This window comes from Hyla sarda, unplaced genomic scaffold (assembly GCF_029499605.1).
Source record: "Hyla sarda isolate aHylSar1 unplaced genomic scaffold, aHylSar1.hap1 scaffold_674, whole genome shotgun sequence".
Taxonomy (NCBI): domain Eukaryota; kingdom Metazoa; phylum Chordata; class Amphibia; order Anura; family Hylidae; genus Hyla; species Hyla sarda.
In genome coordinates this window covers 54,319-68,338 of record NW_026610691.1, presented here as the reverse complement: position 1 = coordinate 68,338, position 14,020 = coordinate 54,319, and the positions used below count along the sequence as shown (strand labels likewise).

General features: G+C 40.5%; 1 protein-coding gene across 1 annotated transcript in view; it reads left to right on the top strand.

Moving 5' to 3' along the window:
- The window catches only part of LOC130343177 (otogelin-like), a 117,316-nt gene that overhangs the window by 64,273 nt on the left and 39,023 nt on the right, over positions 1-14,020 (top strand). The window contains exons 21-23 of the mRNA XM_056554335.1: positions 2,087-2,127; positions 2,251-2,326; positions 5,958-6,136. Of these exons, the coding sequence (XP_056410310.1) occupies positions 2,087-2,127; positions 2,251-2,326; positions 5,958-6,136 (296 nt within the window). The remainder of the gene's footprint in view (positions 1-2,086; positions 2,128-2,250; positions 2,327-5,957; positions 6,137-14,020) is intronic.

Here is a 14,020-nt window from a genome sequence, read left to right as displayed (position 1 = left end):
ATATACAAGAATATAACTACTATAATACTGCTCCTATATACAAGAATATAACTACCATAATACTGCTCCTATATACAAGAATATAACTACTATAATACTGCCCCCTATATACAAGAATATAACTACTATAATACTGCTCCTATATACAAGAATATAACTACTATAATACTGCTCCTATATACAAGAATATAACTACTATAATACTGCTCCTATATACAAGAATATAACTACTATAATACTGCTCCTATATACAAGAATATAACTACTATAATACTGCTCCTACATACAAGAATATAACTACTATAATACTGCTCTTATATACAGGAATATAACTACCATAATATTACCTCCTATATACAAGAATATAACTACTATAATACTGCTCCTATATACAAGAATATAACTACTATAATACTGCTCCTATATACAAGAATATAACTACTATAATACTGCCCCCTATATACAAGAATATAACTACTATAATACTGCTCCTATATACAAGAATATAACTACTATAATACTGTTCCTATATACAAGAATATAACTACTATAATACTGCTCCTATATACAAGAATATAACTACTATAATACTGCTCCTATATACAAGAATATAACTACTACAATACTGTTCCTATATATAAGAATATAACTACTATAATACTGCCTCCTATATACAAGAATATATCTACTATAATACTGCCCCTATATACAAGAATATAACTATTATAATACTGCTCCTATATACAAGAATATAACTACTATAATACTGCTCCTATATACAAGAATATAACTACTATAATACTGCTCCTATATACAAGAATATAACTACTATAATACTGCTCCTATATACAAGAATATAACTACTATAATACTGCTCCTATATACAAGAATATAACTATTATAATACTGCTCCTATATACAAGAATATAACTACTATAATACTGCTCCTATATACAAGAATATAACTACTATAATACTGCTCCTATATACAAGAATATAACTACTATAATACTGCTCCTATATACAAGAATATAACTACTATAATACTGCCTCTTATATACAAGAATATAACTACTATAATACTGCTCCCATATACAGGAATATAACTACTATAATACTGCTCCTATATACAGGAATATAACTACTATAATACTGCTCCTATATACAAGAATATAACTATTATAATACTGCTCCTATATACAAGAATATAACTACTATAATACTGCTCCTATATACAAGAATATAACTACTATAATACTGCTCCTATATACAAGAATATAACTACTATAATACTGCTCCTATATGCAAGAATATAACTACTATAATACTGCTCCTATATGCAAGAATATAACTACTATAATACTGCTAATATATACAAGAATATAACTACTATAATACTGTTCCTATATACAAGAATCTAACTACTATAATACTGCCTCCTATATACAAGAATATAACTACTATAATACTGCCTCCTATATACAAGAATATAAAACTACTATAATACTGCCTCCTATATACAAGAATATAACTACTATAATACTGCTCCTATATACAAGAATATAACTACTATAATACTGCCCCCTATATACAAGAATATAACTCCTATAATACTGCCTCCTATATACAAGAATATAACTACTATAATACTGCCCCTATATACAAGAATATAACTACTATAATACTGCCCCCTATATACAAGAATATAACTACTATAATACTGCCTCCTATATACAAGAATATAACTACTATAATACTGCTCCTATATACAAGAATATAACTACTATAATACTGCTCCTATATACAAGAATATAACTACTATAATACTGCTCCTATATACAAGACTATAACTACTATAATACTGCCCCCTATATACAAGAATATAACTACTATAATACTGCTCCTATATACAAGAATATAACTACTATAATACTGCTCCTATATACAAGACTATAACTACTATAATACTGCCTCCTATATACAAGAATATAACTACTATAATACTGCTCCTATATACAAGAATATAACTACTATAATACTGCCCCCTATATACAAGAATATAACTAGTACACTATTCTTTCTGCAGGATGTTCCTGTGACAAGGTCCCTAGGCCGGAGTGTAATGTGGTGAGTGCGGTATTTATGGGGTGGTGCGGGGGTTTGTCCTCTGCCGGATATGATGTTATAAATAATACCGCCCCCTAATAGGCGCTGCTGACCTCATTTATTTTAATTTGTTCTTTTTTCCAGGGCGAAAAATTAGAAATTGATGAAGAATTAGTGACCTCTGCAGGAAACCCCTGTAACTGCACGATATATAAATGTGGTGAGACTGAGGACCCCGGGGACATAGAAGGGACCCTGAGAGGAGGACCATAGGGCCACAGATCCCATCCCCCACGATCTTCTAGTATATAACCTGGAGAAGAGACCCCAAGGGGAGGACCTTAGGGCCACAGATCCCATCCCCCACCCGTGTGATCTTCTAGTATATAGCCTGGAGCAGAGACCCTGAGGGGAGGACCTTAGGGCCACAGATCCCATCCCCCACCCGTGTGATCTTCTAGTATATAGCCTGGAGCAGAAACCCCAAGGGGCGGACCTTAGGGCCACAGATGCCATCCCCCACCCGTGTGATCTTCTAGTATATAGCCTGGAGCAGAAACCCCAAGGGGCGGACCTTAGGGCCACAGATCCCATCCCCCACCCGTGTGATCTTCTAGTATATAGCCTGGAGCAGAAACCCCAAGGGGCGGACCTTAGGGCCACAGATGCCATCCCCCACCTGTGTGATCTTCTAGTATATAGCCTGGAGCAGAAACCCCAAGGGGCGGACCTTAGGGCCACAGATGCCATCCCCCACCCGTGTGATCTTCTAGTATATAACCTGGAGCAGAGACCCCAAGGGGAGGACCTTAGGGCCACAGATGCCATCCCCCACCCGTGTGATCTTCTAGTATATAACCTGGAGCAGAGACCCCAAGGGGAGGACCTTAGGGCCACAGATCCCATCCCCCACGATCTTCTACTATATAACCTGGAGAAGAGACCCCAAGGGAGGACCTTAGGGCCACAGATCCCATCCCCCACCCGTGTGATCTTCTAGTATATAACCTGGAGCAGAGACCCTGAGGGGAGGACCTTAGGGCCACAGATCCCATCCCCCACCCGTGTGATCTTCTAGTATATAACCTGGAGCAGAGACCCTGAGGGGAGGACCTTAGGGCCACAGATCCCATCCCCCACCCGTGTGATCTTCTAGTATATAACCTGGAACAGAGACCCCGAGGGGAGGACCTTAGGGCCACAGATCCCATCCCCCACCCGTGTGATCTTCTAGTATATAACCTGGAGCAGAGACCCTGAGGGGAGGACCTTAGGGCCACAGATCCCATCCCCCACCCGTGTGATCTTCTAGTATATAACCTGGAGAAGAGACCCCAAGGGGCGGACCTTAGGGCCACAGATCCCATCCCCCACCCGTGTGATCTTCTAGTATATAACCTGGAGCAGAGACCCTGAGGGGAGGACCTTAGGGCCACAGATCCCATCCCCCACCTGTGTGATCTTCTAGTATATAACCTGGAGCAGAGACCCTGAGGGGCTGAGGGGAGGACCTTAGGGCCACAGATCCCATCCCCCACCCGTGTGATCTTCTAGTATATAGCCTGGAGCAGAGACCCTGAGGGGAGGACCTTAGGGCCACAGATCCCATCCCAAACCTGTGTGATCTTCTAGTATATAGCCTGGAGCAGAAACCCCAAGGGGCGGACCTTAGGGCCACAGATCCCATCCCCCACCTGTGTGATCTTCTAGTATATAACCTGGAGCAGAGACCCTGAGGGGAGGACCTTAGGGCCACAGATCCCATCCCCCACGATCTTCTAGTATATAACCTGGAGCAGAGACCCCGAGGGGAGGACCTTAGGGCCACAGATCCCATCCCCCACCCCCATGATCTCTATAGTCTCTATAGTCTTCTCTCTTGGTGTCTCTATAGTCTTCTCTCTTGGTGTCTCTATGATCTTTTCTTGGTGTATCTATAATCTTCTCTTGATGTCTCTATAATCTCCTCTCTTGGAGTCTCTGTAGTCTTCTCTCTTGGTGTCTCTATCGTCTCCTCTGTGGTCTTCTCTCTTGGTGTCTCTATCGTCTCCTCTGTGGTCTTCTCTCTTGGTGTCTCTATGATCTCTATTGGTGTCTCTATGATCCTCTCTTGGTGTCTCTATGATCCTCTCTTGGTGTCTCTATGATCCTCTCTTGGTGTCTCTGATCTTCTCTTGGTGTCTCTATGATCTTTTCTTGGTGTATCTATAATCTTCTCTTGATGTCTCTATAATCTCCTCTCTTGGAGTCTCTGTAGTCTTCTCTCTTGGTGTCTCTATTGTCTCCTCTATGGTCTTCTCTCTTGGTGTCTCTATCGTCTCCTCTATGGTCTTCTCTCTTGGTGTCTCTATGATCTCTCTATGATCTCTCTTGGTGTCTCTATGATCTTCTCTTGGTGTCTCTATGATCTTTTCTTGGTGTATCTATAATCTTCTCTTGATGTCTCTATAATCTCCTCTCTTGGAGTCTCTGTAGTCTTCTCTCTTGGTGTCTCTATTGTCTCCTCTATGGTCTTCTCTCTTGGTGTCTCTATCGTCTCCTCTATGGTCTTCTCTCTTGGTGTCTCTATGATCTCTCTATGATCTCTCTTGGTGTCTCTATGATCTTCTCTTGGTGTCTCTATGATCTTTTCTTGGTGTATCTATAATCTTCTCTTGATTTCTCTATAATCTCCTCTCTTGGAGTCTCTGTAGTCTTCTCTCTTGGTGTCTCTATTGTCTCCTCTATGGTCTTCTCTCTTGGTGTCTCTATCGTCTCCTCTATGGTCTTCTCTCTTGGTGTCTCTATGATCTCTCTATGATCTCTCTTGGTGTCTCTATGATCTTCTCTTGGTGTCTCTATGATCTTTTCTTGGTGTATCTATAATCTTCTCTTGATTTCTCTATAATCTCCTCTCTTGGAGTCTCTGTAGTCTTCTCTCTTGGTGTCTCTATGATCTTCTCTCTTGGTGTCTCTATTGTCTCCTCTATGATATTCTCTTGGTGTCTCTATAGTCCCCTATATGGTCTTCTCTTGGTGTCTCTATCGTCTCCTCTGTGGTCTTCTCTCTTGGTGTCTCTATCGTCTCCTCTATGGTCTTCTCTCTTGGTGTCTCTATCGTCTCCTCTGTGGTCTTCTCTCTTGGTGTCTCTATGATCTCTCTTGGTGTCTCTATGATCTCTCTTGGTGTCTCAATGATCTCTCTTGGTGTCTCTATGATCTCTCTTGGTGTCTCTATGATCCTCTCTTGGTGTCTCTATGATCCTCTCTTGGTGTCTCTATGATCCTCTCTTGGTGTCTCTATGATCCTCTCTTGGTGTCTCTATGATCTTCTCTTGGTGTCTCTATGATCTTTTCTTGGTGTATCTATAATCTTCTCTTGATGTCTCTATAATCTCCTCTCTTGGAGTCTCTGTGGTCTTCTCTCTTGGTGTCTCTATCGTCTCCTCTGTGGTCTTCCCTCATGGTGTCTCTATAGTCTCCTCTGTGGTCTTCTCTCTTGGTGTCTCTATCGTCTCCTCTATGGTCTTCTCTCTTGGTGTCTCTATCGTCTCCTCTATGGTCTTCTCTCTTGGTGTCTCTATCGTCTCCTCTGTGGTCTTCTCTCTTGGTGTCTCTATCGTCTCCTCTGTGGTCTTTTCTCTTGGTGTCTCGATCGTCTCCTCTGTGGTCTTCTCTCTTGGTGTCTCTATCGTCTCCTCTGTGGTCTTTTCTCTTGGTGTCTCTATCGTCTCCTCTATGGTCTTCTCTCTTGGTGTCTCTATAGTCTCCTCTGTGGTCTTCTCTCTTGGTGTCTCTATAGTCTCCTCTGTGGTCTTCTCTCTTTGTGTCTCTATCGTCTCCTCCATGTTGTACTCACTTGTCTTTTGCAGTGAAGGACATTGTGTGTGTCAGTAAAGAGCATGGTGTTCTGCATCCAGGACAGACGGTGGTCCAGCACACGTCGGAGGGGATGTGTCACTCTTCACACTGTACGGCGGCCATCGATCCCATCACTAAATATCATCTGATCAACGTCTCCTCCCTGAATTGCTCTGCCAGGTGTAAAGCGGTGAGTTATGTCTGTGTGTTCACCCAGATGTCATACAGTGTATATAGTGTATATACAGGAGATTACATTATATAATCACTATAGAGGAGCAGAGTATACAGTGTGTGTATATATATATATATATATATATATATATATAATGTGTGTGTGTATATAGAGTATATAGTGTACATGGTGTGTGGTGACCACAGGGTGTTGCAGTATGTACCAGGGTCTGGTGGTATTAACCCAAGATGACGTTAACCCCTTAGTGTTTGTGACGCCAGGATGTGGTTGTTTCGGTATAATAAGGGTTTTGCAATAACTTGAACTTTTCCTTGGAATATGTAATGCAGTTTCCACAGAGGCAGCTGGGACACAGGATACCTCGCAGGCTTGCTGGGACTTGTAGTTATTGAGATATTCAGACAGGCCACTGTGCTACTAATATATTCCTTAGCTGAGTAGTAGTCACTGGACTTGTAGAGAGAATTGTAACTCTCGTTTTAGAAGTGGCTGCTGGACTTTAGGCTTTGGTCTAGATGAGATATATTTGCAGTATACAGCACTTTAGGCTTTGGTCTAGATGAGATATATTTGCAGTATACAGGACTTTAGGCTTTGGTCTAGATGAGATATATTTGCAGTATACAGCACTTTAAACTTTGGTCTAGATGAGATATATTTGCAGTATACAGGACTTTAGGCTTTGGTCTAGATGAGATATATTTGCAGTATACAGGACTTTAGGCTTTGGTCTAGATGAGATGGATTTGCAGTATACAGGACTTTAGGCTTTGGTCTAGATGAGATGGATTTGCAGTATACAGGACTTTAGGCTTTGGTCTAGATGAGATGGATTTGCAGTATACAGGACTTTAGGCTTTGGTCTAGATGAGATGGATTTGCAGTATACAGGACTTTAGGCTTTGGTCTAGATGAGATGGATTTGCAGTATACAGCACTTTAGGCTTTGGCCTAGATGAGATGGATTTGCAGTATACAGGACTTTAGGCTTTGGTCTAGATGAGATGGATTTGCAGTATACAGGACTTTAGGCTTTGGTCTAGATGAGATATATTTGCAGTATACAGCACTTTAGGCTTTGGTCTAGATGAGATATATTTGCAGTATACAGGACTTTAGGCTTTGGTCTAGATGAGATATATTTGCAGTATACAGCACTTTAAACTTTGGTCTAGATGAGATATATTTGCAGTATACAGGACTTTAGGCTTTGGTCTAGATGAGATATATTTACAGTATACAGGACTTTAGGCTTTGGTGTAGATGAGATGGATTTGCAGTATACAGGACTTTAGGCTTTGGTCTAGATGAGATGGATTTGCAGTATACAGGACTTTAGGCTTTGGTCTAGATGAGATATATTTGCAGTATACAGGACTTTAGGCTTTGGTCTAGATGAGATATATTTGCAGTATATAGGACTTTAGGCTTTGGTGTAGATGAGATATATTTGCAGTATACAGGACTTTAGGCTTTGGTCTAGATGAGATGGATTTGCAGTATACAGGACTTTAGGCTTTGGTCTAGATGAGATGGATTTGCAGTATACAGGACTTTAGGCTTTGGTCTAGATGAGATGGATTTGCAGTATACAGGACTTTAGGCTTTGGTCTAGATGAGATGGATTTGCAGTATACAGGACTTTAGGCTTTGGTCTAGATGAGATGGATTTGCAGTATACAGGACTTTAGGCTTTGGTCTAGATGAGATGGATTTGCAGTATACAGGACTTTAGGCTTTGGTCTAGATGAGATGGATTTGCAGTATACAGGACTTTAGGCTTTGGTCTAGATGAGATGGATTTGCAGTATACAGGACTTTAGGCTTTGGTCTAGATGAGATGGATTTGCAGTATACAGGACTTTAGGCTTTGGTCTAGATGAGATGGATTTGCAGTATACAGGACTTTAAGCTTTGGTCTAGATGAGATATATTTGCAGTATACAGGACTTTAGGCTTTGGTCTAGATGAGATGGATTTGCAGTATACAGGACTTTAGGCTTTGGTCTAGATAAGATATATTTGCAGTATACAGGACTTTAGGCTTTGGTCTAGATGAGATGGATTTGCAGTATACAGGACTTTAGGCTTTGGTCTAGATGAGATGGATTTGCAGTATACAGGACTTTAGGCTTTGGTCTAGATGAGATGGATTTGCAGTATACAGCACTTTAGGCTTTGGCCTAGATGAGATGGATTTGCAGTATACAGGACTTTAGGCTTTGGTCTAGATGAGATGGATTTGCAGTATACAGGACTTTAGGCTTTGGTCTAGATGAGATATATTTGCAGTATACAGCACTTTAAACTTTGGTCTAGATGAGATGGATTTGCAGTATACAGGACTTTAGGCTTTGGTCTAGATGAGATATATTTACAGTATACAGGACTTTAGGCTTTGGTATAGATGAGATGGATTTGCAGTATACAGGACTTTAGGCTTTGGTCTAGATGAGATGGATTTGCAGTATACAGGACTTTAGGCTTTGGTCTAGATGAGATGGATTTGCAGTATACAGGACTTTAGGCTTTGGTCTAGATGAGATATATTTGCAGTATACAGGACTTTAGGCTTTGGTCTAGAAGAGATGGATTTGCAGTATACAGGACTTTAGGCTTTGGTCTAGATGAGATATATTTGCAGTATACAGGACTTTAGGCTTTGGTCTAGATGAGATATATTTGCAGTATATAGGACTTTAGGCTTTGGTGTAGATGAGATATATTTGTAGTATACAGGACTTTAGGCTTTGGTCTAGATGAGATGGATTTGCAGTATACAGGACTTTAGGCTTTGGTCTAGATGAGATGGATTTGCAGTATACAGGACTTTAAGCTTTGGTCTAGATGAGATATATTTGCAGTATACAGGACTTTAGGCTTTGGTCTAGATGAGATGGATTTGCAGTATACAGGACTTTAGGCTTTGGTCTAGATGAGATATATTTGCAGTATACAGGACTTTAGGCTTTGGTCTAGATGAGATATATTTGTAGTATACAGGACTTTAGGCTTTGGCCTAGATGAGATGGATTTGCAGTATACAGGACTTTAGGCTTTGGTCTAGATGAGATGGATTTGCAGTATACAGGACTTTAGGCTTTGGTCTAGATGAGATGGATTTGCAGTATACAGGACTTTAGGCTTTGGTCTAGATGAGATGGATTTGCAGTATACAGGACTTTAGGCTTTGGTCTAGATGAGATGGATTTGCAGTATACAGGACTTTAGGCTTTGGTCTAGATGAGATGGATTTGCAGTATACAGGACTTTAGGCTTTGGTCTAGATGAGATATATTTGCAGTATACAGGACTTTAGGCTTTGGTCTAGATGAGATGGATTTGCAGTATACAGGACTTTAGGCTTTGGTCTAGATGAGATGGATTTGCAGTATACAGGACTTTAGGCTTTGGTCTAGATGAGATGGATTTGCAGTATACAGGACTTTAGGCTTTGGTCTAGATGAGATGGATTTGCAGTATACAGGACTTTAGGCTTTGGTCTAGATGAGATGGATTTGCAGTATACAGGACTTTAGGCTTTGGTCTAGATGAGATGGATTTGCAGTATACAGGACTTGGTGCTTCCTTTTGAGTCCAAGAGACTTAACTGAGAGACTACAGACCCTTATATACTAGGGCGCTGGACTAAAGCCCATTGGTTGCTAATGTCTGGGGTTCTTGTGCCCATGGAACTCTGGGTATATCACATGACAGGTCACATGACCAAGGAAGGTCCTATACTTTTTATACAAACTGTTCAACTTTATACCTATGAACAATAGATACACATAATGAATACACATTGCATTTACATGAGACAACAAGGGGGGGACACCCTGCAGGAGAGCCCAATGGACCTAAGGGACTCTTCCTGAGGGGACTTAAGGATGGTACAGGACTAGCTCCTGTACCTGGACACCACAGGTGTATATAGAGTATATGGTGTGTATAGACTATATGGTGTATATGGTGTGTATAGGGTATATGGTGTATATAGGGTATATGGTGTATATAGGGTAAATGGTGTGTGTATAGGGTATATGGTGTATATGGTGTGTATAGGGTATATGGTGTATATGGTGTGTATAGGGTATATGGTGTATAGGGTATATGGTGTGTATAGGGTATATGGTGTATATAGGGTATATGGTGTGTGTATAGGGTATATGGTGTGTATAGGGTATATGGTGTGTATAGGGTATATGGTGTGTATGGTGTGTATAGGGTATATGGTGTGTATAGGGTATATGGTGTATATAGGGTATATGGTGTATATAGGGTATATGGTGTGTGTATAGGGTATATGGTGTGTGTATAGGGTATATGGTGTATATAGGGTATATGGTGTGTATAGGGTATATGGTGTATATGGTGTGTATAGGGTATATGGTGTGTATAGGGTATATGGTGTATATAGGGTATATGGTGTATATGGTATGTATAGAGGGTATATGGTGTGTATAGGGTATATGGTGTGTATAGAGGGTATATGGTGTGTATAGAGGGTATATGGCGTGTATAGAGGGTATATGGTGTGTGTATAGAGTGTATATGGTGTTTGTATAGGGTATATGGTGTGTGTATAGGGTATATGGTGTATATGGTGTGTGTATAGGGTATATGGTGTGTATAGGGTATATGGTGTGTATAGGGTATATGGTGTGTATAGGGTATATGGTGTGTATAGGGTATATGGTGTGTATAGAGGGTATATGGTGTGTATAGAGGGTATATGGTGTGTATAGAGGGTATATGGTGTGTATAGAGGGTATATGGTGTGTATAGAGGGTATATGGTGTGTGTATAGAGTGTATATGGTGTTTGTATAGGGTATATGGTGTATATGGTGTGTGTATAGGGTATATGGTGTGTATAGGGTATATGGTGTGTATAGGGTATATGGTGTGTATAGGGTATAGAGTGTATATGGTGTGTATAGGGTATATGGTGTATATGGTGTGTATAGAGGGTATATGGTGTATATGGTGTGTGTATATAGGGTATATGGTGTGTATAGGGTATATGGTGTATATGGTGTAATATCGCGCCGCACCCCTACCCCTTAATTCCCTGGTTGAACTTGATGGACATATGTCTTTTTTCGACCGTACTAACTATGTAACTATGTAACTATGGTGTGTATAGGGTATATGGTGTATATAGGGTATATGGTGTGTATAGGGTATATGGTGTGTATAGGGTATATGGTGTATATGGTGTGTATATAGGGTATATGGTGTATATAGAGTATATGGTGTATATAGAGTATATGATGTGTATATGGTGTATATAGGGTATATGGTGTGTATATGGTGTATATAGGGTATATGGTGTTTGTGGTCGGTGCTCATTCGTATAGCGATCCTACCTAACTCAACCTCTTACTAAGCTCCTATTCCCTACTACATCCTGTGACCTACCTAGGCAGTCAGAGTTGTGCCATATACTGCTGCGTAGGAGTACACCTGAAAAATAGAGGGCAAAACTCCTAATCAGAACATAGCGCTATTAACTCGTGCAATAACCCCGTGACCAATGACTGAAATGCATCATGCAATACGGACTATGGAATGGGGGTACAGTGCACGTAGCACTGAATTCCCAGCACCCCTATTTCCTAACCACGTATACTGGCCACCATGATGTGACGTCCGTGCAGAAGCCCCAATGCTAAGGGAATGACTGGATATAATGGACGGATCACTACAAAAGGATTTGACAAGAATACGTACATGTTTGACAAACAACGTAGTAGTGAGTACCGCCCCCTAAACAATAGCACCGGCCAATCCTGTTGGATCTTAAACGTGCGGAAACAAAGATTGCCAACTGGAGCTGAGCATCACGCCGTATGATGACAACCGGACCGGACAAGGACCTTCATCTGCTATATAATTTCCATGCATCCTAACCAAATGAATGTAACTACGGTCCTGCACCTACACGTAATTCCCCTAAACCTTAGGAAACCCCGACAACTCAAGAACAGCGCGGCTTCTGATGTTAAGCTATCCTGATATCCTAATGGGGAATCACCTAAAGCGCCAGCTAACCAACTAACTAAGCCAGCTGCCAGGGCGGACGGCTAGAGAGCTTGTGAACCTCCCTCTTCGTGCAGACTCCAGGGCACATTCCATGGCATGGGACGCAAACAATGACGCCCTGTCAGAGCAAGACAACGTGATATTATGCTGGATACCTGACCGATACACTTAGAGAGCATTATGCTAGATGCAAAGAAGACTTACAAAACCTGATGAATGCAAAATAGGAATAAAAATGGCGCGTGAGACATCCTCTGGGTCTCTAATGTACAATATGGTGTACCGGCTGCATGTTGGAAGCTCACAATGAGCTGTAGACGTGAAAAGTCTCCGAGAACAACCCTATGCACAACTCCAAGTGCTAACAACGTGTATACACAAATGTCGCCAACCTAAATCTGTGTGAGGTTATCACTATAACCAATCAATCACTGAAATACGGACCACAAATCCAATTTAGCTCATTATTATCAAAAACCAACCAAGAATAAAGCTAAAATTTTACAACCTTTATTGAAACCAATTAAAAACGTTATCAAAAATACTATAAAATGAATACAGAGTCAAAGGTCTCAGTATGAGGAGACTCTACTTAGGGACATTCCCCTACAATTCCCCCTTTTGACACCCGACGCGTTTCCCCGTAGATTAAATATGTCCACGGTTCATCAGGGGTTACTATTTTAGCCCAGAATATACGGTGGAAGAGTTTAGACAATAACTTATTCCATTCTATGTATGATATACAAGGAACAGACAAATATCACAAGGTTATTGAATACACGGTGTGAAATCTGTGGGTTTCTTCTTTGTGGGGGGTCTCCAGTGAAGTGTTGACATCCAGTGAGCCCTAGATGCTTGATATCACCTCCAAGGATAGTTGTAAATCCTAAAATGCAAAAGCAGGAGACAACAACAAGGAGGAGACCTACAGTTATCAACATATAAAGCGTAACAGACATACTAAAATGAAGTGAAAAAAGAAGAAAAAGGGCCACATAGATTTATAGCAAACATTAAAGCACATTGATGCAAAGCAAGAGACCACCATTAATTACCAATAGAATAGATATAATAAATACCTGGATGACAGCCTAGATTACATCAAACTTTGCCCACGCTAAATAACATGGACTAACAACAACACAGGTCTAATATCTCAACAATGGCCCCTATTTAGCTAGAATGAAATAAGAACTAAATAAAATATGATAGAATGAATGGGCTAAAAATCGCTTAGAACAACAAATTCCTCAATTAGTATATCAATAAGTTCATTTTACCTCCATGTGTATATCCAGATAGTAATTGTAATAATGATGAGACCAGACTAGCAGCAGATCAATCAATAAGACTATACACTCATACCCTGTAGTGTTATTACCTTGGATATAAACTTTCAGTCTATACAGCCACTAGTGATTCTCACAATAATACTAAAAGCCAGAGGGACCATTATCTGGTCCTGATAACAACAGAAATGATAGAACAAAACCAGCACAATCAATACTGATACTAAAATATATTAGGACTAAACATCCAAGAGAAATCAGAAAACCCAACTCTTACCTTAACAAATCCCTGACCACAATAAGTCCACACACATAAGTCTCCCTTACTGCCGAATGTCTATCCTGTCTAGATAACAAAAAGCGCTATCATAAAACACAATACTAGAGAAAAATAACAACATCGATCTATATTGAGAATGGTTCTCCCCTCCACCATAATCCGGGCACAGATGATGACCATACCAGACTCCGATTCAGGCTGGCGACATCTATGTGAAGTCCGGCTACTCCTTATATACGCCTCATAGCCGTGACACCAA